At 40.5% G+C, this 25,954-nt stretch overlaps 1 protein-coding gene across 1 annotated transcript in view; it reads right to left on the reverse strand.

Moving 5' to 3' along the window:
* Positions 1-17,548, reverse strand: part of myo10l3 (myosin X, like 3) — a 55,964-nt gene extending 38,416 nt beyond the window's left edge. Inside the window, exons 1-2 of the mRNA XM_044364953.1 lie at positions 17,240-17,548; positions 1,593-1,691 (exon numbers count right to left, since the gene is read on the reverse strand). Of these exons, the coding sequence (XP_044220888.1) occupies positions 1,593-1,691; positions 17,240-17,260 (120 nt within the window). The 5' untranslated portion in view covers positions 17,261-17,548. The remainder of the gene's footprint in view (positions 1-1,592; positions 1,692-17,239) is intronic.
* Positions 17,549-25,954: the final 8,406 nt, after the last annotated feature.

Genomic DNA, 25,954 nt, shown 5'->3' on the forward strand with positions numbered 1-25,954 from the left:
TTACAGTGTTACCTTGATATGGATCATAGAGAACCAACAGACTATACTCCAATCTGAGAACAAGAGGATTCAGCACCATTTATTAGTTTTACATGTGAGCAAACAGTTGTTTACACTTCTGGCAGAAACAGAGTAACATTCATTCATTCATATCTGGCTCTTAAGCTGCTAAAGTCTTCACTATGTTCACCAGCTAGACGCTAGCTTTGTCAGTAGTCAAGTTTCCATCCAAATGTAGCATAAATTTCAACTGAATTTCCAGAAAATTGTCAAAAAAGCTAACTAATATGCATTTCTATCCACTACTGTTATGTTGATTTTAGGAGTTGGGCGTATCAAGATAAACAGTTGGAGGTGCTAATTCTCCAGTCAGGTGCCATTAAACCATTTCAAAAGAACATAATTAAAAGAGGGCCAGTCAAACAAGTGATGGAAATATGGCATGTATGTTTGTGTCATGTATTAATTTGAGGAATGTTACAGTCTCCTCTTCGCTCTACACAGATCTGATGTTTTTCGTCTGACGCTTCTTTCGTCTCATCAGTGGAGCAAAAGCTTGAGTGACGTATAAATCACAAGCTTCAAGCATTTCATAATTTTTCCAAATTTCCTGCGTTTTCACTCAGGTTTTCTTATGTACAAATTGAAAATGTGCATAAAAACAGGTGGATGTCAATGCACTTACTGTGCTATTTGACATTGTGTAGGTAGTACTGTATACAGTGAGTGGGTTTATTAGCTGCCTGCTAGAAAGTTTCAGGCTGTAAAAGCACAATGAGCTGAAAGACATTAAAACTCTTACAGCTGCAGAATAAGGTGATATTTCTCTGTGGGTCTTGGCTTGTAGTTGTTGTGGAAATGATGGTATACATCTTAATCCTGTGGACAGAATTGGTCCTTGGGCCCTTCCCTGTTCCTTCCTAAGGCCTTGACCTATTCAAAGACCTGCGGCTGCATTTGAGTTTGGACAGACGGTGAACGTATAGAGCTGGTGTGCAATCCTATACACTGCTCATAAGGTTTGTTGAGTACAAAGGCATTCCATAAGACACGAGCGGCACAGAAAAGCTCATTTTCAATCCATTTCATTTTCACAGCTATTTTCTAACCGTCCATCGCCACCCCCCAACCCCCCTCTCTCTAGCAGGATTTCCTCCAGACACAAAGACCACCATGCACTGCCAAACAGATAAGCTCAGGCCAATGACTTGTCACAAGGAGCCCATTCCTGTCATTCTTACTTTATTACAAAAGGTGTTGATCCCACGGAAGAGCCGAGAGATGAAACACATGTGTGCGAACAATTAACCCTCTAACATATACACAAGACCCCTCCCCTCCCCTTGCACATTTTAACTGAAAGGTTAGGGGAGGATTACAAGTTCACTATGTCAGTTATAGCCAATGATAAATTAGAAGGATGATATGCATAAGAAAGACTGAACAGTGTTGATTTAAAAACTATCTCCTTAACCTTAAGGGTGGACTTCTAAATCCATGAAAAATGTGACAACACATGGTGAAGACAGACAAGAAGGATATGAATCATTGGCAGTATTGATGCTTCAGCAGTGAAAAATAAGTCTTCTTACCTTCCCATAATCGGTGGTGAGGACCAGGGATGCATCATCACAAGAGGTGACGGTGGAGGGGAGGAGCTGTTCTTTGTGTCTCAGCCAGACACGGGCCTCCTGCAACATAATAGCCAGCACAACACCATTAGCATTTGGACACAGGGCTCACATTGAAGTCATCTGGTTCATAAAAGTACTGGACATTTGCATTACAATCATAGTTTTAGGCATCTTGCAGACCATCTACTAAGGATGAAAAAAAAGGAAGGAGACGTTCACTCTATAAATAGCATTAAAAACATCTTACTCAGGTGTAATATGAATGTGACAGTTGAGTAATAGTTTCTCAGTTAGAGAGAAAAGCAGAAATTATTCTAGGAAAGCAGGGGTTACGCCTTCTAGTTCTCTCTCTGTATTTCTTCCATTTTTCTCAGCATTGCTCAGCACTCTGTGCCACATAGCTACTCCCTTACCGCACCAAACTGGCACTGTTATCCTCTTTTTAAACTGTCATTGCCTTTTAGTAGAGAAGAGCTGTTTGCCGGCCTGCATGCGGAGGGTGTGTCAGAGACTCAAACTCAAATTTAGAGTCATACACTGTCAGAAAGGCTTTCAGTCTTTGGTTGTGCAGGCTTGTTTAGTCCATAAAAAAAGATAATATGACCCCAAATAAGCATTTGCCACTTTTGCAGTTGGATCAATACAAATGTTTTTTTCTGCCCAGCATCTTTTCTTCTTTTCTATATTTGAACACACTTCTCACGACAGTCTCACATCACATCCTGGTTCAAGAGAGAGATCAACACCACCACTACAGCTGATGTGGGTGGCCTGGTCTCCAATGTTTGTGTATCAATGTGGAGTCATTGACCTTCCCAGACATGTTTGTTGGCAGCTCAGTAACCAGGAGCAATAACAGGAATCTGAGGCTGATTGCTCAGACGGACTGTCATTTCCTCACGGCAGTGGAAGATACATTTATAGACCCCGTTGTGTTTTACTGACTGTAGTGGAGAGAGAGCGTCTGTACTGTCTGACCCCGTGGTCTAAATGGATGACTAAAGATGACTAAAGCCAACTTTTTCAAAGTCAAAACACCAAATGTGGCTTTTGGTTAAACAATAATAATCAGATAAAACCATCCAATGGTAAACCCTGTATTTCATCAGTCTTTGGTCTTTACTGTAAGTAAAACAATGCTAATTGAAGATATGAAGACTACAGGATGTGCAGTTTAAAGAACTTTGGACTGAAAGTCGAACCTCTCTTGCAAGAAGCCTGTCTTTGACCGACTAAACACAATTAATCATCACAAGTGTGACCATTGAGGTGGCCGGGGAAACGTGGAGCAAAAAGGAATCGTGTGTCCAACAGAGCATAAAACCGAAAGGATCAATATGTATGGATTCCACTTGGAAACCTTATACAAGGTCACCACTTCCAGACATCAATCCTCATTAACTATTAAAAACAGGCTGCCACGTGTGCACACACACGCTTTCATCCACGGAGCACAAATGTGTTTGCTATCAGGGACAGAACAAAGATCAAGATGCTTTTGTTTAATACATGACTAGATGTTTATGTGATTCAAACTGCTGAATCACAGAGATAAAGAGGAAATTATTTCAATGTTGAAGAATTATTGTTTTAAATGAACTTGCTCAACAGCTTACAGTAAAATTGTTATTAATTCTAATTTTTTCTTCATTTTAAGGCATCCTTCTTGAACAAAGGGTCCCATGGCCAACCAGCCAGTCTGCAAACCTACTTCCATCATCAAGGATTTTTTTTTTCTCTGAGTCGGCTAATGGAGCACAGCTAAATGTGGCTCTCTTAAACCACAGGGGGCAACGGTTAGTGGGATAAAGGGGGTCGTGTAAATTAGGAAGAGGAGGCTGAGGGGGGAGTGAGAGGGGAAAGAGGAAGGGTGCAAGCACTTGATAATGCCTCGCCCCCCATTGTCTGCAAAAACAGGCAGACAAACAGAAACGCTGGGACGTGAATATTACAGAGATGTTCTCCGACACGTGGCCACACATGAACACCTACTGACCTGACTGCCGACTGTGCCTGCCTGGTACCAGCTTGGCATGCATGGCCTGTTCAAGGAAAAGCTGCTTCACGTGAGTTCGCTGAGGTCCAGTCAGGAGATTAATAGTGTTTACTCTATAGATTTTAAGAAGATCAGTTGCTGTTATGTAACTGGAAATCACAAGGGATTGAATTCAGCAGAATTTTGCTGTGAGTCATCATCTTGTGGAGGCTGTTTGTATTTGTAACTGCTTCAGTGGATCTGAGAAAGTGTAGAAACATGCAGGGGGTAGGCTGTAACAATAGGTAGATTACATGAGAAGTTACACGGGATAAGACAGCGGGCAAGCCATGACATGGAAAACCAGTATTGTTTCAATTAAGAACCTTCTAGCGATGCAAATATGGTTCAGTTGCTGAGTCTGAGTCTCAGAGGTTTTACATTCATAGGAACAAGGATTTTCTCAAAGAAATGCCTAGTCACCATCAAGACAGATAAGACTTGCTTAATTTGCTTAAACTATATGGTAAACTAAAAGTCAGCAACAAGCTGGCCTATAAAGACACTAATGCCAGCTTGGCTTGCTGCACCAGCGTCTGTGCAGAGTGATTTGGAGAAATGCCCATCAGACACTAAAATCAAAATTGGCAGTAACAGCCACATCAGAAGTCATCTAACAAATAAAACTTGCACATTCATTGGATTCAGCAAATCATTTTTGGTCACTTTATTTCTGTTTTAATTGATTTTAATATTTTAAACACTGTAAAAAAACAAACTTGTATTTTATTTGCACACAGTCCTCTAGCTCTATGATAATTCAGATATTTGAAAATAGAAAATAAAAAAGGGAAAACAGAAAATGAAGATAAAAAAGAAAACGAAATAACATCACTAAAATACTACTTAAAGGGGGCATTTTATGCTTTTTCTGGTTTTCTGTTATTTATATACTGTTATGATGTCAGATATCTATGTTAAACATGGTCAAAATTCCAGTCAGTGCTTGAAGCCAGGGCTTCAACCTGCTCTGAATGCTTCATTTGCAATGTTTTTTTCTATCTTGTTGATGAGTGTATGTCAGATTGTCACACATGCCCATAAATGGCCGTCCGTTCCATAGCCTTGGTTGCTAAAGTTGTTTGTGTTGTCCACTCTCATATTTTGGACTGGATTCCGCCTGGAAAATGTATGGATGTATTTGAGAAGTTGACATTTTGAGTAAAGAAAGAGAAAAAGTATAGAAATCCTACAACTATAGTTTGTTGCAGCTTCCAAGAGCTGGCCAATCAGAACAGAGTGGGCTCATTGGGACGGGAGTCTTGAAGAGACAGGAGCTAGAACGGCCTGTTTCAGACAGAGGCTGAACTGAGGGGCTGCGTAAAGGACCAGTATAAGATAAATAGGGAGTTTTTTTGAACTGTGAGTCATACAAAGATAAACCAGAACTGCCCCAGAATAAAAATATTGACCTTGAAATGTGCTTGATATGTCATATCCTGTCATATCCTGTATCTTTAAGGCGCCCGTCCCAGGGAGCCCACTCTTTTCTGATTGGCCAGCTCTTGGAAGCCGCCCTTTGGCAGACATCCGCAGGCTGACTATAGCGGTAGGATTTCACTTGTTTTTCTTGTTCTTTAATCAAAATGGAAACTTCTCAAATACATCCATACATGTTCAAGTCCAAATCTGATCCAAAATATGCCAGTGGACAACGCGAGCAGCCTATGAAACAACCTTAGCAACAACCTTAGCAACAAAGGTTACGGGACAGACGGCCGTCTGTTTGTGAAAACAATCTGACATCATCACAGGGAGGAAGTAGAAGTAACTTTGCAAACACAACAAATAGGCTGAGGCCTGGACTTTTGACTTTCAAGGAGCATTTTTACATACGTTCACCTCAAGTTTTAGACCTTTGACCATGTTTAACATAGACACCCAACATCATAACAGTATAAAAATAACAGAAATTCACAAAGAGCATACGTTCCCTTTAAACATAAAAGGTGGTCAACTAAGAACAACTTCAACACCTCAGTGTTCTCCAACTAATATCCCTTACCTTCTCTATGATGTTGCACCCTTAATATACGGTATATACAATAAGAATATCCCATATTTGACATATTTTTTAGCTCACATTTCTAGATTTTAATTGTACATTGCCACAAACCATCACAGATTGAGGAAGCAATCATAGTTTGGTCTAGTTGAAATATAAGTCATCCAAAATGTCATGTTATGTCAGGAGGTTTTGGTCTGTCTTAAATAATCACAGTATTTGTCAGGATAACTATCAGCCTGCTGAATTTCAGTTGGTAGAGGTGAGGTGGGGTTTCGCAGTAACTTGAGGGCTCAAGAAAGCCAACACCAGATGTTTTTGTCCATTTGTTCGTGTCTTTGTGTGTGAGCGTGTGTGTGGTGAAAGAGTCTGAAGCTGGAGGGTAAAGTAGAGATGAACTGTCTCAGCAACAGATGGTGTCACCAAAACTCCTCCCCCTTATCCCCTCCATCCTCAAGCCTTGTCACGAAGTCAAGACAAAGGCAACCACCTCTGACTGAGAGCTCAGGAGTTAACCAGGCGGAAATATCCCAAACAAAAGCCAACTGGGACACAAAGGGGCACGGGCTCATGTTAAGTCCCCCAGACTTCAATCACCTGCTGCAGCACAACTGATCATTCTGACTAAACTAGGGAAACATGGTGACCATCTCTTACATAATAATCATTGGAAAGTACAGTGTTCATTTAGTAATGAAGCACAGTCTTCAATGGGTTTCATTACCAGGTGTCAACCCCACTCCTGTGCCTACGATCGCCAGATGTTTTAATAGCTCCAATAAAAAGCACAGTTGATCTGCTGCCATGTCACTGAGCACGTGTAGCACCGCTGAGGCAGAACCAGCTGACAATGGTAATCTGACCCCCCGAAAACAGGCTGCACATCGATGTCCCGTCATGCTTTCTGACACAGAAACCACACGGGCTGAATGATGTGATCCCAGAGTCGGTGGCTTGAGTTTCCGCAGCTTGTATAATGACATCAAGCTCAAAGATTTGCTAATGAATGCGTCTTAAATATTTAACAGCATACACAGTACAAGGTGCCATGGGCTCTTTCTCTGCTGTCTGGTGTAGCATGAGCGCAGACAGTATCAGGTGATCCCATCAGCCAGCACAAAAGAAAGCTAATTAACTCAGTCTAACATGGACACAGTTGAACAATTAGTTATGATAGGCTAACTTCTTGGATCACAGGGTGGTTTCAGGGAGCGGTGAGTGAACGTTTGCCCAGCGGACAGCAGGCAGTGAATGGCTGCTGGTGCTGCAGGTAGGGCTGACTGCTGGCCAGGGCTGATGCCTGGCAGAAGGATGAGTACGTTCTGCTGGATTCCTGACAAGCATCTAATTTGTCATGCCCGGATGTGGAGGAAGATAAACCAAACACAGGAACGTATCCACCAGGCACTGGCACAAACGCAGTCCAAAGGATACTCAGCTGTTGCTGCTTTCAATGGTCCCTCTCAAATCTCTTCACTTCTGCATGTTCATTCATGTTTTGTTTTTTATAATTATTTGGTTATCTTGTTTGTCTTAGACTGCAAGTTCTCACTGACTTAAAGCATGTAATTTAGAGACAAATGTTCAACACGTCATCTCGTTATACAGGACTGCGGTCCAGCACCCTATTTACACCTCAAACACCAAGACGTATCAACATTACAATAACAAGAGAGAGGCATGAGGCCAAGTCGCTAACCCTATGTGACCCCACTCAGGGTGCCTGGACAGATGTGCAGTCCAGGACATTGACTGTCTGAGCTGCATTTAATAAGGTCAAACAGCATATTGGCACTTGCAAGTTGTGTGTTTTCACAAGAAATTAGTCTGTTGTATTGATGTTCAACCAAAAATAAGTATAGTAAAAAATAAAAACCATCAAAATCCAGCCTGATTTTCCAATTTGCCCTAACTTGCATGTCTCTGGACTGTGGGAGGAAACATATGCAGACATGAAGAGAACAGAAGAACCCCTGTCAGCCAGTGGACTCAAATAATCTTGTCAGTTTTGCTATTAAACATTTTCATTTTTCCTTTTTTAAATGTGGTTATAATGGCCATACAAAAACCAATAAAGTCACAAGACTGTACGTTGCCAGCAGAACCCCCTCAAAAAAAAGAAAAATAAAGGTAACAATGCAGGGGTTTATTGCTTTATCCATTAAAAAGGAACCAAAGACAAATTCAGGGATTGTAACCAAATCTCCTGAATGCTGAGTGAGTGGAACGAGGAGGAATCTGCCAAGTAGCTGGTGAGATTAAACAACAGGCTGAGTGCGGCTGGGACAGGGATCTGGGCAAAGGTCCCGCTAGGTCTTTGGCCACAAACTTTCCAGTAGGGTGAAAGCCTTACGTCTTACAAAAAACCCAACCTCAGCTGAAAGTTACTGGATATAATTCCACATCACAAACATGAGAAACCAGCTGCTTATTACCTCAACAGTTTGACTCAGCTGCATCTATGTAAGGACTTTTTTTTATAAATGTGGGAATGAAAATGAAAACTAGGCTACTGATTTCAAATGTTTTCTTTTGTTTTGTGTATATGTATGTGAAATCAAACTGGAATTAAATGTTTTCTACTGTTCAGAGTGAAAAGCTCCACTTGGCCAATCAGGGGTTAAGAGCCATTCTCCAAAGCTCTTCAGTAGCTTCTTGAGGGAAAGGAAAAGTGTTTCTCATCCACGTTCTTGCACATATTTTCCAAGGATTCAGCCCAACCACTGCCACCAGGCTAATCATATTGTATAAATTTACTCAGCAGTAAAGAATAAATCAGACCAACAGTGATTAAATAAAAATGTGCTTCTACAGTACTCTGTCTTTGTTTCCTCTGTGCCACTGTAATGTCTGCCTGCTGCAGAGGGTGCAGCCCACGCCTGCAGCCAGCACGGGGTGAGGGCGGGGAAGAGCAGGGTGGGTGACCGAGGGGGAAAAAAAAAATCACATGATGATTAAAGGCAACCTTCAGCATCTGTGCTGGAAGACGGATGAATAAATGATGAAGGGAGCAGCTGATCAGGAATTAGCTAATGGAGGAGGAGGAGTCCCATGGGGAACAGGGCTTCCCCCAGTCTTTGGTGGGGGCCTGACAGAATAAGGATGGAGGGTGTAGTTCATCAACTGTTCTTGACTCCAAGGAACCCCCTGCAGAGGCAGCTATACAGAGACTTAAAGCTGGACGGCCTGGAGGCAGCAGCCTCATCGGTAAACACTGTGAGGCAATCTGACATGTGGCTCACTGACTGAATGATGTCATGCTTCATTTTTATATTCAAAGGTTGTTTTTGTTAAAGAAGGAGGTCTAACAATGATGACTTAAATGTATTTGTTTCACTACGTTGCATTGCAGCAGCAATTTGTTGTCAACACTGTCTTTTAAGCTATTTTCATTAACACACCAAAGGGAACGATTAAGTCACAATAAAAATCTAGCAAGTAAAGCAAGTACATGTTTTTACAGGATCATGTGTTTATGTGCCTGAGTGTGTGGGGGTGTTAGCAAGCACCTCAACCATCATCATCTGATGGAGCTAATCTGCCGTGTTGCTAATGAGTGTATTGAAGTGAATTTGCATTACAAATGATGTCTTCAGGAGCACAACAGAAAGAGGAGGAACATTTGAGTCTCTGCCACAGACCCCCGGCACATTATTCTGTTTTACATCCTGTGTGAACATATTTTCCTCCCAATACTGTTCTACACAGATCAAAGCGTATGACCTTGTGCTCCAGGTTATGACTTTCTTTTAACAACAGAACTGGTTCCAGGATGGGACATGGAGGCAGCAAATGATGTGACTGATGCATTTGTGATTGGATTGTCAGCTAAGCCTCATGACTTACAATCTCTACAGTGTCACCTGTCATTCTTCCTCCTGTCTGTCATTTACTTGTTTAACCCTCTCTGGACTCATCAGTGGACTGTTATGGGCTCACACAGCAGGAATCCCAGAGATATTCCAGGAATGCTGCTCAGTCAGGACTGTCAGAGACAGAGGATGAGTCTGTCTGACTGTGTGAGTCATCTGGGACACGGCCTGTGGAGTAGTGGTTGTGAACGGTGACCAGGGTCCGGTTACGTTGCCAATGACCTTCACTTATACTTCATGCTGGCCCAGATTGATCACTCTGCCTCTTGGGGACCCTCTTGTCTTACATGGTTTATAATTGTGGACATGTGCTTGTTTCGCTGAAATAATTCATTGATTGACTAAATGACAAAAACATGCAACTACTTCCAATACTGTCACAGTTTCCAACTCTCTGCATATATTTTATCACATTTAAAGCACATTATTTATGTGGATAATCTATAATGGTCATAAAGGAAAATAGAAGGTCAGGATAATGTTATTGTGGTGAAGATGACTGAACGCATTGGAGTTAAGGTGACAGTATGCTTCACAGAAGTGCTTGTCAGATGGTCGAAGAGCATCTGAACCCCATCCCCCAACACGTTCATGATGTTAGGATTTGGGGAGGCTGCATTCAACAATTCTGTGACTTTTAGAAACTGAAATTGACTCCCACTTTGTGCAGCGATTGGCCAGGCAAGCTCTCTTTGACTGCAACCATACAAATGTCTTCCAGGAGAGACTGTCCGAAAGTTTGAACAATTACAACGTCTCTCCATTTCACCTTGCTTTCAAGTGTGGCCATTTGCCACAGCTATAAACACTTTTGCCTTCAGACATGGCTAGATGATCCTTCTTGCGTACTAGTTTGTTTCAAGTATAACCCTGCCTTTATGTGTGACGTCATGCAGCATATGAAAGTTCAAAAAACACAGAAAATGCAATACTTCACTCCAGGAATGGCTGAACAAAGACTACAAAGAATTATGTTTTTCTTCTGGGGAAAGCATTTTTCATTCTTTCAGGGCCTCTGAGTCATGAAAACATGGGACATTCCACCTCATGTGAGTCTTAGTATCTTGGTATATGATCTTTCAACAGCCTCAGGCCTAACCACACACACACACTCATGTCTAATAAACCAGACTGGGAATGGGTGGGAATGCTAACATGTCATGACTATGAGTTGCACCATGCTGGGTTGTTTGCCTCTGTTAAGCACCAAAGTGCCAGTTAGACTCTTCAGGACATTCAAGACTCATGCAGCGTGGGACATGTACTTAAACACAGCTGAGTGTTCATCTTGGCAATTAGAGATTAAATAACAACTGTGGCAATAATAATCATGAGAGTCAACAATTTTATATTTTTTAAGTATTTTTTCCCCTAGGCTATACTCCCTTGTGGCTGTTGTGATGTGTTTAACTTACACACATAGGAAAATGAAATACGCAGGCGAGATCCTGTAATAGGCTGCCTCTGTGTGCAGTAATCATAGGGGGCTAAAAAAGGAAAGTCAACATCTGGGCCGGGAGCAGTAATCACAGGTTGGCTGTTATTAAGCTGCCAGACAAGACCTCTTAACTGAGAGGATTTAAAATACACTTATTACCAGCTCGCAGTGTCTGTCAGGTAGGGCAGCCAAGGTCAAGGCCAAGAGACTTTTAATGTGTCGGGGTAAGCGGCGGTAGACTTTAATTTTCTCTGGATAAGTATCCCAGATAAATACACTGCACGCAAATCTGCTAAAAAAATATTCTTATGTTTGTGGAGTGCAGGATTGATCTGGTTTTAATGTACAGGGGCATAAATCTTCTTCTTTCATTCAGAAACTTGCTGGTGATTGCAGTGACAATCTGTTCGGCAATGAAATATGTCACTACTAATGTTGAAATGTTAAATAACTCTCAAAGTATTTGCCATGTACTTGATTAAAAAAGAAAATAGGACTCTTTTTATGTACCTGTTCCTACAGGAGGACCGCAAGTAGATTAAACTTCAGTACCAGTTAAAAGTTTGGACACACCTTCAGATTCCCTTTAATGATGAAGTGTGTCCAACCGTTTGACTGTTACTGTATGAGCAACTGCTTGTACAAGTTCAGACGTAACTCTGCATGACTGTACGATGATTTCTTCATTTCGTTTTAATTCACAGATTTAGTGGATGGTGATTGAGGATATTCTCTTTCATCATAGCCTTGTTGAGATGGCAAATTAGTGACTTGCCCAAGTGCCCTGACGTGATTTATATTTCAGAGTATGACACACCCAGGGCTGCTGTGATAGGGATACAGGCACAGGGAGTACAGGAAGGATGGGTGTTGGAGAGCAGATCGAACGTCAGTAGGTTTTGTTTTTTGTGAGCTCTGAACCTATAAAATGATCTGACGCTCTTCAGTCAAACCTTACAAGGGACTCAGGGGAGGGTGAGTAATGAGGGGTTGAATACCAGAATCAGGCGGGTCGTCAGTAAGGCTCAGCTATCAAAGGAATAATTCAACATTTTGGGAAATTTGCTTATTCGCTTTATTGCTGAGAGTTTGATGAGAAGTTCAATACACTCATGTCTGTACAGTAAATATGTTTCCACCAGCAGCCATTTAGCTTAGCTTAGTGTAAAGACTAGACAAAAAAGGGGGAAACAGCTAGTCTGGCCATGTCTGACAAATCCGCCTATTAGCCTGTTAGCTCATAATTATATCTCGTTTGTTTAATTTGTACAAAAATCAAGGTGCAAAAATGTTGCAGGAAGTTACAGCACTTGCCCAAAAAATAGTCCAACCTATAAAACCACAACTTGTTGTTTTTACAGTTTAGTTTTCGCATTGATAAAACAATTGGGATGTGACATGTCACAGGTGAGATAGTTTCCCCTCGTTACCAGTCTTTTTGCTAAGGTAGCTAAGTTTGCTAAGCTAGCCAGCAGCTGGTTGTAACTTCATATTTACTATACAGACTGACAGTAGTATCGATCTTTTCATCTAACTCTCGACAGGAAAGAGAAAGTGACAATCCAGTCACACACGTTTTTCCAAAAATATCAAATTACTGCTTTAAAGGTTACTGGTTTTGTGTGGACAAGCAGACAAGACCACCGGAGACTCCATGAATAAAACTGTCACTTCATACTGCAATTATTTGTCCTTTGTCATGAATAGACAGGACGACAAGCTCTTGTTCTGCATTATTTGCTATTAGTGTACAAACTGTGGAAAGGTAAAGGTATCCTTCTCCTCTAATCACCACAAACACAGAAGGCTTTGTCCAAAGAGCCTGGTGATGTAGCAAACTAAAGCTAAAGTCAATAACATGGTGTCAGCAGGAGGTTATCACAGCACTGAACTCCCCATGATGGTCAGCTCGCTGATATACAGGGGTCAGGTTACTTGTGTTTGCATTTCTTGTAAATGCAGCTAGCCAGGTGAAAAGGAGAGGCACAGATATTAGCCAAGAGTAGATTCTAGTTTCAAAGCAGGAATAGAATGTAGTAAAATATTTGTTGTGCTAAAATGGAAAATCCTAATTCAACAGATTCCAAATTTTTATTATGAGCTGTGGTTTCTGAATTTAGCGGCATCTTGCGGAATGGACTTGGCAGAAATGGAATAAAATATTCAGACGTATGTTTTAATTAGTGTATAATGACCTTAAATAAGAATCATTGTGTTTTCGTTACCTTAGAATGATCCCTTTATATCTACATGGGGAGCAGGTTCCCATCCACGGAGCCCGCCATGTTGCTCCGCCAAGGACAGACAACCAAATATTGGCTCGAGAGAGGGCCTTTTGCGTTTTTCGCAAGTTTTGCGGACACCATAGGTTCTCCTACACGCTTGGAAGTGGAGGGGGGGTATACAGTTTGTTGCAGTCTGTAACCTGACCACTAGATGCCACTAAATCCAACACACTGCACCTTTAAACTACCTCTCCTTACACCAGGCATCCGTGTCATTATGAGCAAGGATTATCCATGTTATTTGGCGTGTGGTCAGACAATGGCTGTTGGTAATTAGTCCCAGTGCTCTTGTGACAGATTAAACCACCTCCAGACTGTACCCAAGCTGCAGGAGTTGTGCTGACGCACACATAAACCGCTGCTTTAATAATACCTCCCTCTGTTTGTTCAGAAACAGTCAGCACTGTTAATTTACCACAACTTTCAGACACGACACTCTCAGCAACTTTGTTTAAAAAATCTCCCTTTTGATGCAGTAAAGCACACAATAACCTCTTTAAGTTTAATTACGTGTTAAGACAGCTGCAGAAAAGATTCAAAGGAATGCAAGACCCATTAACCATTTTGTGCCTTTCCTTCCTTCCTTCCTTGCATCCTAACTTCACTTCCTGACCTCATTCCTTACTAAAATCAACCGTTCGCATGGCTGGAGGTGAAGAGAGACGATCTCAGATGGCTTCTCAGCTCTCTAAAGCGGCAGCTGGAGGAAGTGACAACTGGGTAGAAAAGACCCTGCCATCGCAAGAAAAAAATAGTCCACACTCAGGAGCAGGTTGGCCTTTCTCACATTACCCATTTCACCACAGAATGCTTACCGAGCATGCCGATGCACGGCTCCGGCTTCAAAGAGCTAGACATAAACAGCACATAGGGCTGCGAAGGATGTATCAGGATGGGGAGAATGTGTCTGTCTGTACGTGTGTGGGGTGGTGGTGATGGTGTGAAACCTAAAGCTTGCCACCACAGCTCTACAATGCTTGGATGACAGGCGGCCATGACCAGGAATTTCAGGGGTCAGGGTTGGGAATCTGGGATTCCCTCTTGTCAGAATATCTTTGAGAGAAAGGAATTTGGTGTGTAATGCAAGGCTGTGCTAGGAAGGAGTTAACGGGTGTGGAAAGATCCCCATGTGGCTTTACAGTGTGTAGCAGCTGCTGCTATAAAGGAACTGATTACCAAGTTTAGAAATGCACATAGCCGTGATCCAGTTTTGTCAACAGGATGTTTCACAAAGGCATAAAATATCTAAGGGATTCTGCTATGTTCAAAAAAAAAATATGGGAAGAGACACACACACAGAAAGCCACACAAGCCATATTTCCTGATACAGGGAAGTCTAGGATGGCCAAATCCAGCAGAAGTTAGCAGGCACTGACAAGATCTCCGACAACACTCCCAGTATTTGTGTGTGTTTAGTGGGTCATATCCATTCAGAGGACGGATTGGGTGTGGAGGCAGGCCACTGAGGGTTTTATGGTGTTGTGTCAGCTCCTGAGAGGAAAGGCCGTGCTTATGGACAGGATGGGCTTTCAGGATAAACCTCTGAGCATACACCCTTGTACCTGCCACTATTGCTAACCCCCGTTGCCACCTTAACCACCATGAGCGACGACGTGCAAGGGAAAGCTGGCTCTAGATAAGCACTAGACACACTGCCAGACACTTGATAAACGGTTAACTTAAATGAACCTGACCTGCAAAAGAATCTGCGTCCTCTCAGATCAAGAAGCAGATTGCACTTGCAATCATATCATTCATGCACTGACATCCAAGTTGTGTTAGCTGTCAAGAGCAGATTCACTGAAGGCACTGTAATGAATCATGCTGAAGATTTATCCTGCTGCACTTGATTCCACCGAGTTGGCTCAGTTTAATCCTCATCTTACTTCACTTCCAGTATTTCTGCTTAATTAAATCCACACTGGTAGCACTACGTCGTTGAGGATGTTGGCTTCTTTTCTTTACTCAAAAGTCATTTTAAAAGACAGAGCAGGTCATTCATTTATATTAAAGCAACAACCATCACAGATACACCTGCTTCATTGCCTATTTCTACAGTTTCTACTGATTAAAAAGCTAGTTTACGTCACACTTCATTATTAACTGTTGGATTAGCTCTATATTTATTCAAGATAATATATTTGATTTAATATTATAACCTTTACAAAGGAAGCATGTACTATGATTATCTTATTGGATGGAGTGGATTACAAGATGAATGATTCTGTTAATGTGTCTTTTCTCTGCATGGTATTGTCACTATGATGTTGTCAGAGTGAGTCATCCAATTTACATATAGTGGCAAAATAATGAGCCCGAAAGTGTCATTTGAAAAGGGATCTGACATAACTGAAATGCTCTGACATAAAATATTAATAATGGATACAGTCTGACTAAATTAGACATAGAAACTAGATCCATATAACATCTGTTGGTAGATACATGGATCAGTGCAGGTGGTTATATTTCAGGATGAAAAGTAATGTACTACATAACCATATTAGAGAAAATAATAAAAAAAAGGAAACCTGGATAAAGTCAAATAAATCTTCAGGGGAAATCTCTCACAGTTTGTACAGGACAAAGGACACGCACCAAATTATAACAATGTTCTCAGAGCTGAAATAATAACCTTCCTCTGCACAGCATATCCGTCTAATAAAATCAGATTATGAACCAGAATTGAGTTCAGCTCAATGTGTTCGCTGCTTATACATCAGAATATTGAAAGTCACAATGTAGGTCAGCATGGTTCTACCTGTATGGGCTTTCAAAGGCTGATGCCTTTATCATTTACCTGAAGTCACCAGTAGATAAAAAGAAGTGTAGCTCAGTCTGACCACTTTCTTGCCAAAAATGACAAGAACTCAGTAATTTCCCCCAAACTGTATCCTGTAGTTTAGTTAAACTCTGTGACTGATCACTTCCTTTAAACTAAAAATATTAGATCACTGAATAAAAAGACTACGAAAAACAATAAATAAAACTTTTCCATGGTGATTAACATAGCTTTGGTCAAACAGAAGTCTTTGCCATATGAGTGGAAGACCTCAAGTAGCACAATTTTATTTCTATTATCAGTCTAAATGTTTATCTCACTCCCAACATGATGTTAACAACTGATCATGTAAATATAAGCTCAAAAAAGGGAAAATAACACTGATAATGGTGATGATAATGACATGCATAAGTTATAACTTTTTTTGCCACTGTTGAGAATAAAGAGCAGCTCATATGTAAACCTACACCGGGAGTCACAGCACATCCTCGAGGGGACAACACTGCTGACGCTGTTGGTCAGGTACAAGAGGTGAATAGAGGGTCTGTCAGAAGAGGATTCACCTCAGTCACACACCCTGTCTCTCTTTCTGTGAGTCCTTGTCTGAGTCACAAGGGTATGACAAATCAGAACTATAGCTATTCTCTCCTTAGCTTGTGTGTGTCTGGGCTGATATAGAGATGACACATCCAGCCTCAACAGGCAGCTACTGCTGGATTCTCTGCCACAAATAAAAACTACAAAAGAGGAGCAAGAAATAAAGGGGAAACACATAAAGAATGGCAGTGATGCAGTCCTGAGTCCTGTTTGTCTCTGTTTGTCAGAGGAGGAGAGATGTTTTACATGTATTAAAGTTCCCAGTATCAAGGTCCCATTACAGCTGCATCCTGTAGACCAGCCCAGTGCAGAGAAGCACACCCCTGATAGTCTGGGATATGAGAAGGTAACAAAAAGACAACAAACACAGAAAAGTAGATGTGAAAAAGTGGTGCTTTTTAGTGATAAATTAACGAGCTCTTTAGAGGCATAATAACTGGTCTGAAATCAGTGTGGAGACGCGCACAACCCAACATGCTGAAACAAAACAAAAGACCCGCCGCGATCCCAATAATAATTTAGGACTCACGCTGGAAATGGTTTTAAATAATAGCCTGTGCTGTTTTTTTGTGTAGAAAAACGAGGCTAACTTACCTCTAAAAAGAAAGTATCCATTTTAACCAGTGCCCGACCTCACGTCCCTTTGTAGTCTGAGTTCAGGGTACCACAGTGGAGGAGGAGAGGAAGCTGTATTCCCAAATGATTTCCATCCGCTTCGTACAGATTAATTTAAAAAAAAGTTGCTTATTTTCGTCCCTCAGCTGAAAAGTCTCTACCGGTCAGAAGCAAGGCATGTTTACAGTCCTGTTTTCGGACACTTGAGAGTAGTTGTTGTCTGTGCCGCTGGCTCAGTGTCCCGGGAAGCCGCTGTGCTGCTGTTGTGCGTCTCTGCTGTCTGGCCATTTGATTTCAATGGACCCGGCACATTATGCAGAGAGGCGGAGCCTGCAGGGCCACAGACCTCCTGCAGCATACGCCCTCTTTGTGTCCACAAAGGGTCTGATGATCGGAGAGGACGTGTGCATGTTCCCCCCCTGTGTTTTTCAATACTCTTAAAAAGCACATAGGACAAAAGTATGTGTACAAAGATTGAATTCACACCCAGTTATCCCTGCATGTGCTCACTGAGGATAAGAAACATTGGAAAGAAACTGAGAGGGAAGAGGAAGAGGGGAGCAAGTGGCCTTTATTTTAGTCAGTGATTGTTTACCAATAGATGTGGATCTCAGGATATTTGCATTATTTTGCATGATAAATAAATACTGTACTGTGTAATGTGGGCATTTTGTGATAAATATGCCACGTTTTGGGAGATTGGCTCATTGGTTTGATCATACAAGCTGTATATTGTAAATATCCAGACATGTTTTATTATATTATTATACTTGGAATAATAAGTTGTGTCAGATATGGGTGGTTTTCAAGAATCTATAAAAATGCAAAAAAATCACTTCAAAAGTGTAATACAGGACACAAGATGTCTTCTTCACTGTGAAGTCGGTGTATGAGCACCAGAGGCTTCAGATTTGCCCATCACACTTATAACACACGTATAAGTTGCATGCTGGACCACGACTGCCTTTTGTGATGTCACAAATCATCATGTGTTAAAGTCAGATTTAAGGTGAGCACAGAGAAACTTTCACCCTTTAAAACAACCTTGTAGTATCAAACATGAGGGTCAAACATCCAAGTAACATTGGGCTGGGCGGATTATTTACTCTCATACTGCAAACACTTCAGCAGGATAAAAGCAAACTTTTCACTCCAGTTTTACATTTCCAACTTGTGCAAAGATGTGTTTGCCTCAATTTACACCGTCCAGAGCAAAAAAAGCACAGGTGGAATTAATAACATTAATGATTGCTCTATTGCATTTAGGTGAACCAGCTCCAGCGCTCACTCACCGACATAACTTACTGAGACAGTTAATTGAATTTAGCCATAGTTAATGATATTATTTACACCTGTGCTTTTCCTGCTTTGACAAAATCAAAATATCTGCTGTGAAAACGGTCTATTGCCATCTGTTTGTTGTGTTTTTACATTGATATTCTTCTTTGCATTCAAGCAGAACACACCTTCAGAAGGTGACCAGTCATGACTAGTTATTTTGGACCCTGTAGTGTGCCCCCTAGTGGTCAAAAATCACTTCACACAGCTTTAAAGCAAATGACAAAATTAGGTTTATTTGTATGACGTATGGTGAAACGGTATAATAATTCTCTGCACCCTGAATAGTTTCCTCAAGCCCACTATTGATTACTGTGGCAAACTTATCATCAAATTATTTAAGATTACTGGCTTGGTTTTTTTAAAATCTTAATTATTTATTTTTATTTTCCTTAGGAGAATGTCTTTGTTTTCAGGGAAAGGGTATTTGTGCTTTTTATTTTGTTGTGTTGTTGTTTTTTAATTACTTTTTAATCTTTATTTCATCTACTTTCTTTTTTAATGAATAGAGAAATAATTTGTGATCAATGCTACAGGTTCTATTAGATGAAAATGCAGAGAAACAGGAAACAAGGGCAGAGAGAAGGGAAATACAACAAAGGGTCAGTATGAGGTTTGAGTCTTAACCAGTTATCAGAAATACCAGAACCAGAGATTATAACTACCTACTGCTCCACATAGTGAGAGTAGAGAATTTGCACGGATCATAGAAGCTAGAAATATCCTCTTGGGGCATGTAGATTATTGTTTGAAAGCTGGCAAACTAAACTGAAAAGACACAGCAGTGCATTGTTATTGTACAATTTCCTCACATTTACCAGATAGAATATTAATGGTTACCTTTTAAGCTTATACATTAATTTCTGAGGAACAAGAGGAAAGACACAAGCTTTTTAATCTGTGACTTTATGCCAGTAAGATCAGTCACCCAGTCATGACCTGAGCTTAACTGTGGACAGACAGACTCAAGTTAATCTATATGCGATAGACATGCAATAGATCCAGCTGGGCAAGCTGTGTGTAGTCTGTTATGTAATCAGTGTTGACTGTATGGCAGCTAATAAAGTGGCATGGCAGAATGTTTTTCTCAGTCTCTGAAATTCATTTGATAATGCTGTTTCAAGCTACTGAAGTCGGCTTCTGGTGGCTTTGTTACATGTCATCCTCCTGTCTGATCACTATTTTTACAAAAATCCAATAAATTATTTAACTTTCAAATATAGTTAGACTTATCGTGATTTAAGCTTTTGGGTGGTGCTAAAGTGAATGAAGCATTTCAGTACTCTTGTATATTCTGTGCTACTATACAGGTAATAAATTAAGTTGACTTTAATGGCATTATGAGAGGTTTCTTTTCTATTAATAAATCCCTTAAGTTTTAGAAGAAAAACTGCTCAACTCCAACAGAAAGTACATTTGTTTACACCTCTCCCAAGGAACCGGAACACCTCATTAAATACCCTAAACGCCCCTTAAATGTATACTGTCAGCCAACATAAAGGGACAAACACCTAAATTTGATTTTTATAGACCAAAGGACAACCTCTAAATTTTGCTTAAGCTCTTAAATGTATCAATTATAGATGAAAGAGTATTAAATGTTACCATTTAAGGTAGTCTTGATTAGTCATGTGTATAGATAAAAGGATAATCAAGACCATTGTCAAGTTCTAGCTCCTTTTTGCAATGATCTTGCCCTCGTTAAAAAAAGTACAGTTTGCATTTTCTCTTGGAATGAGAGTGGGCAGCTTGTTTTGGTGAATTAGTAATTCCTGATTAACAGTGATTGAAGGTGTGAAGCAGCTTTCATAAGAACAGCTGAATCATTGTTTGTGTTCCTGTAAGGACGTTAATAGAATAATACTTGAACTGTCCCTGTGCCAGCGCCTCAGCTGGGCGTCACCTCAGAAACCTTTTGACCAGAAAGTTTGTCCTCCACGTGCACCACAGACCACCAGCTGCTCTAATTGTCCCCAGTGCTACATGGATCAATCATTGCATGTTAATGACTCCACTTCAATGCATATAGCAACAGATCAGACAGGTTCTCCTCTGAGATGCTAAACGTCTGGACAAATCTTCCTTTTTTAAAGCCATGTCCTTCCTTGACCTTTGACAGATATATAGTAGCACCATATAGTTATATCACGTATATAGCAGTAATGGAACAAAGGAGCATTTAGGGCATATTATGTAAAAAACATGGCTAAAACTTCTTTGTTACTTAAAATATGTCATACAGTTTATAAATGCAATTAGAAGTAAATCTATTCTTAGTTTTAGTGCTACCAACACCAGATTTAGCTTTGTCATTTCATTGTGTTGAATTTTTGCTCAACACAAGTATTTAAAGTTACACTCAACACAACACAGACCACAGTTAAGTATCAAAATATCAACTGTACCACTCTCGGATTTGAGAGTGGTATTGTGCTGTAGAGCTAGACCAATAAATCAGAAGGGCTGATATTGATATTGGCAGATATGAGTTTATTGCAGATATATCAAAAGCGTCTTATATGAAAGCTGATACGAAATTGCAGTACAGAAATGCCAAAGTAGGTTTGAGGTCATATAGAAGTGTCACCATTAAGTGTACTCTGCCAGAAGTGCTTGTTGGATAGTTGAATATCTTTAGAAACTTCCTCCCCCCACACCTCTCTGATTTCAGATTAGGGGAGGCTGTGTACGTCCATTTCTATAACTTTGAGAAACTGACGATGTGACGTTCACACCTACTTCATGCCATGATTGGCCAGCTGTGTGGAGGCGAGAAAAGGAGTCAGGGTGTGAACTTCTAGCTCTCTTTTTTTATTCTTGACCCAATGATTTCCATCACAGTTCATGTGAACAACCGAGTGCAACACTATGAATTCCTTCCAGGAGAGACAGTCAGAAAGTATGTACTGTTATCCCCTTTTTTAAACAATATCCCGTCTCCCCCCTCTATATGATGGACAACTTTTCACTCCACCATCAAGTGTAGCCCTTTGGAACAACTATACACAATAAACTTTTGATTTCAACACGTCGTACCAACTAGTTCTGATCGAGCCATAACCCAACCTTTATGAGAAGTTGATTTTTCAACTATAAAATGTACTAGTCAGTATGTATCTTGATCACGATAAAATACAAAACAAATCTAAGAGAATGAATATTGTTCTTTATGTTATGTGTTTATGTTTAAAATATTATAGGCCAAAATATCATTATCAGATCTCTTTTAACTCCCAAATATTAATATCATTATCAGTTTGGCCATTCTGTGCTGTATCATGTGTACATATCTTGAGTGTTGTGCAGGAACAGTCCACTTTATGTCCTGGGTGATTTGACCCGAATTGTGAAATAAGGGATGAATTCCAGCTCTGACTGACACTAGACAGGGTCGCTTGTTGAGTATATTCAGGGTTGTATCAACTAAACATTACCCATTAGACATTTGACAAAACCAGACAGACAGGGAGTCGACTGTAAGAGCAAAACTTTCTTTCACTCTACCTGAGAGGACAAAGAGAACAAGAACAAAACATCCATTTGGTCATCAAAATCCCCAGAGGGACCGGGGGAAGGGACGAGGGTCATAAGACCTGCTGCTATGGTCTCAAGCAGTCAACATGTGCTGGTTTGGTCTTCTGAAGAGAACAATTGTGCAGGTGTGCTTTTGAAGTCTATTCTTGTTTTGGAGCAGATACAACATTTAAAAATGGTGGTGAACCATCACAACAGGAAAATGGCCACCACTGCTGAAGAGGGCAACATCTCAAGCACAATAGTGTTATTTGAGACCCAGTAATACTACATAACCTTGTGTTTAGAGTGCTATTCATTTATATAGTTAACACTTTAAATGATGAAGTAAATAAGAAACAATAACTTACACAGCTCACATTAATAAAAGTGGAACCAATGTGGCCATACAACCTAGATTACCTCCAATGACTGGAACACAAGTTATTATTATCCAGTCACACTTTTAGAAAACATCTATTTTTTCTTCTTATCTATCGGCTTTGCAGCACATTGCTGTCAGTGTCACAGAAGTATGTGGATAAGTGCATATGTCATGGTTTATTTTTGCCTTAAAGGTTTTCAATTACGTTTGGAAAAACAGATCTCTGACCTTGCATACCAGCGCGACTACTGTTGGAGACAAAAGATATACCACAGACTGACGAAATGATCAGCTGAGTGTCGGGTTTGCAAGGCTGATTTAGTGCTCAGTACTAAGTGCTTGTGTTCAGTGCGAAATTGAAAACCACCATCAGACTTGTTTGCATAATGGAGGACTTTTATCAGCCCTTCAGCCTACAACAGTTGTGAGGCGAGTTGCAGCTCTCATTCTCCCCATATAGGAGAAAATCACAATAAGTGAGAAAAAGGGCTGAGGATAAAGAGAATGAGACTACAGTATCATAGCAACAAAATGTTTTTAAAAGCTCTCAAGTGTTGCATTTTACAAGCTGTTAAAATTCTCGAGGCAGCACACATACAGATCTACTGTACAATCTTTTCCACCACATCCGGCTCTTACAGCATGTGGTCCATTTGTGGGAAAATGTGTGGTTTCAGAAATGGTCTCTGCAGCCACACATGCAGTGGCACCAACAGATAAACCTGATAACCCTCATGCATTAAAGACAGTTTTTTCGATGGACTAGTCCTAACAAGCGAGGGTCATGTGACCATTTCAGATCAATCTACTGCCTCTCTCATATAAATATCTGATTAAGCGTGAAAATAGAGCGCGACATGTGAAGAATTGTGTATTTATAGGGCTAATAGAGATAGAGAGTCTGTGATGACCCTCCAATGGGCACACAAGACCTCAGGCAAAGTCATTCAGGTCGAGTGAGGGACCCTTTTGCAGCCTCATGTCAAATAATGGGTAAGTCTGGCTTGAGCACATGTGATGGAGGTCCCCCTGACTGAGAGTGACTGTTTGATTAGTCTCTCTGCAGCCATGAGCTGTTAGTCACAACCAGACCGTGATAATCGCTTAACTGGAGTTGGTTTGATTATGTAAAAAGCACCCAACCATGTTTTGCCTGAACCTGGAGTGCCAACTAAACCGCAACCATTCACAGTAGTATCATGGCATCAGCTGCTTTTTTAAACGATTTATGCTTAAAAGCAGTGGAAATAGTGTAAAACTAAAGTTCAAATACTGAAAATCCAGACAGCTTGCAACTGCCAGACTTTGAAACACTGATGAAAATAACACTTGAAATGTGTTGCAATGAACCAGTTGATCTGAAAACCTGATGGTTACAAGCTATATTGTACTATTAGAATTGTCAAGTAAATGTTATTTATATGGAGGGCTTTATGTCACCTGTTATTTTTGTCACTTGGAAAAACTCTAAAAAAAAAAAAAAAAAAAAAACTTTTAACAGGAAAAAAAGCTGAGAAACTTAAGGAAGAACACCAGAGGAGGAATAGACATACAATACATGTCCTAAAGATGTTGAGTAGACAGACGTAGCAATAGTAAAATGATGAAATGGAAAGACAGAATGACAATATAAGGTAAATAAAGTATTATGGGTAATGAAGTATACGCTACACATTACAAAATTACTCATTTAAGTAATTTATGTAAATGGGAGTAATGATGTCATGATTGTTATTGTTGGATTTCACTAATGAAATTGATGTGGGAATTGCTTATTCGTCTCTCAGGATGGGCAACGCTGTGTCAGGGGAGAGGTGGATTGTATTGGACACACCCAAGCAACAAAGAAAACAAAGAGGGAGGGACGGGGTTAGAAAAAAATGGATTAGGTCAAATGTAGTTTGGCTAAGATGGATGACGAGAGGAGAGCAGGAAAACTAAACATTGTCGTAAAAATGGAACATCTGTCAATATCATTAAACAAAGGTGATTCAATCTACATAGGATCACTCTTGCTGGCAGCGTCACATTAATGTGTAAATATGGTCGATGACAAATCCTGGTGCCACATTTATTAAATTATGTGGCTGATCCTGGAACACCGCAGAGCCAGAAAGTCTCAGATTGAAAGCATTACTCACACCTATGTCAGCAGTCTGGTTCTTATGATAAAGGCCACAAGATGATGGGACAAATATATTCTGTAAGAGAAAACAATCCGGTGGATTTAATTACAGTTATTTTTTGTTTCAATAAAATGTAAGTGCTTTCTTCTGTGTTTTTTCCCCTAAACAGATGCACATAAAGGGAAACTTTTCTAAACCACCTTTTTATAAAAAAAGATATGTCATCATTTCATCTGAAACCATGACAACACTTGAGAGAGAGATGTATGGCGTATATATCTTCAGAATCTAACAAATAGGCCAACAGTGAATAAAAGAACTGGGCACCATGAGTGTCTTTAGCAAATTTTGTCCCAATCCATCCATCAAATGTAGAAATATATCACTGGATACTGATAGAAAAGTCCATGGTCACAAAGCTTCATTCTCTGTGGAGCGCGTGTCAAGATTTTATGGAAATCCATTGTATAGTTGTCAAGATATTTCACTAGTATGGACTAGAGTGTTGGACGTATACCAATCGACCCAATTTGCCATTCCAAGAGTCCTTCTGCATTCAGCAATATAGCTTCAAATAAACTGAGAACACTTATGTATTCACAGTAAACATACTACTGGGAAATAAGGGGGAGAGGACGGAAGAAAGACATTCATCACAGTGATTAGTATGGGTTAAATCTCTCCATCGGCAATAATGGACCTCCCCGGGTCAATGGAATTAAACTGGAGTGCAAGCAGCAGGGTTTCACAATATATCTCACCACAAACATTCCTCCTCAGACATCGTTGCAGCCCAAACGCATACCATATCTTCCTTGAGGCTGAAGAACACGGGCCAGCTCACACACTTCCCATGCTCCCCCACACTGTCAACTTCCTGTTTGTTTATAGAGCTTCATATTTCAATGCTCCCACAGTAAGATTGTCTTCTGCTTCCTATCTGTTTCCATCTTTGGCTTGCTTTCAGAAACCTGGAAAATTATACCAAGGATGCAAACAACTGCTGAGTTAAATCTGTCATAAAATGCAAACAGGCCAGTGGACAGGTGTCATGTTACTGAGATGTTATTGTTTATTGTGAGAACAGTTTTCTCTCAGAGTCCAGAGTATTAGTCTAAATGAGCTCAGCAGTGACTCACTGGCCATTCGGAGCCTGAGAAAACAGAGGGGGGTACATTCTTCATAGTATCCTGAGCTCAGGACTGATATGGGGACCTGCGGGGAATTCTGTCTCATATCGTATGATTCAACTGTGTGATTCACAAACAGTTAAGCATTCAGATTTCCCCTTCACTGTTACATCAGTGAGCAATGAGCTTTATCTTACAGTAT

The sequence above is a fragment of the Thunnus albacares genome, chromosome 11, assembly GCF_914725855.1.
Source record: "Thunnus albacares chromosome 11, fThuAlb1.1, whole genome shotgun sequence".
In the NCBI taxonomy this organism is placed as follows: domain Eukaryota; kingdom Metazoa; phylum Chordata; class Actinopteri; order Scombriformes; family Scombridae; genus Thunnus; species Thunnus albacares.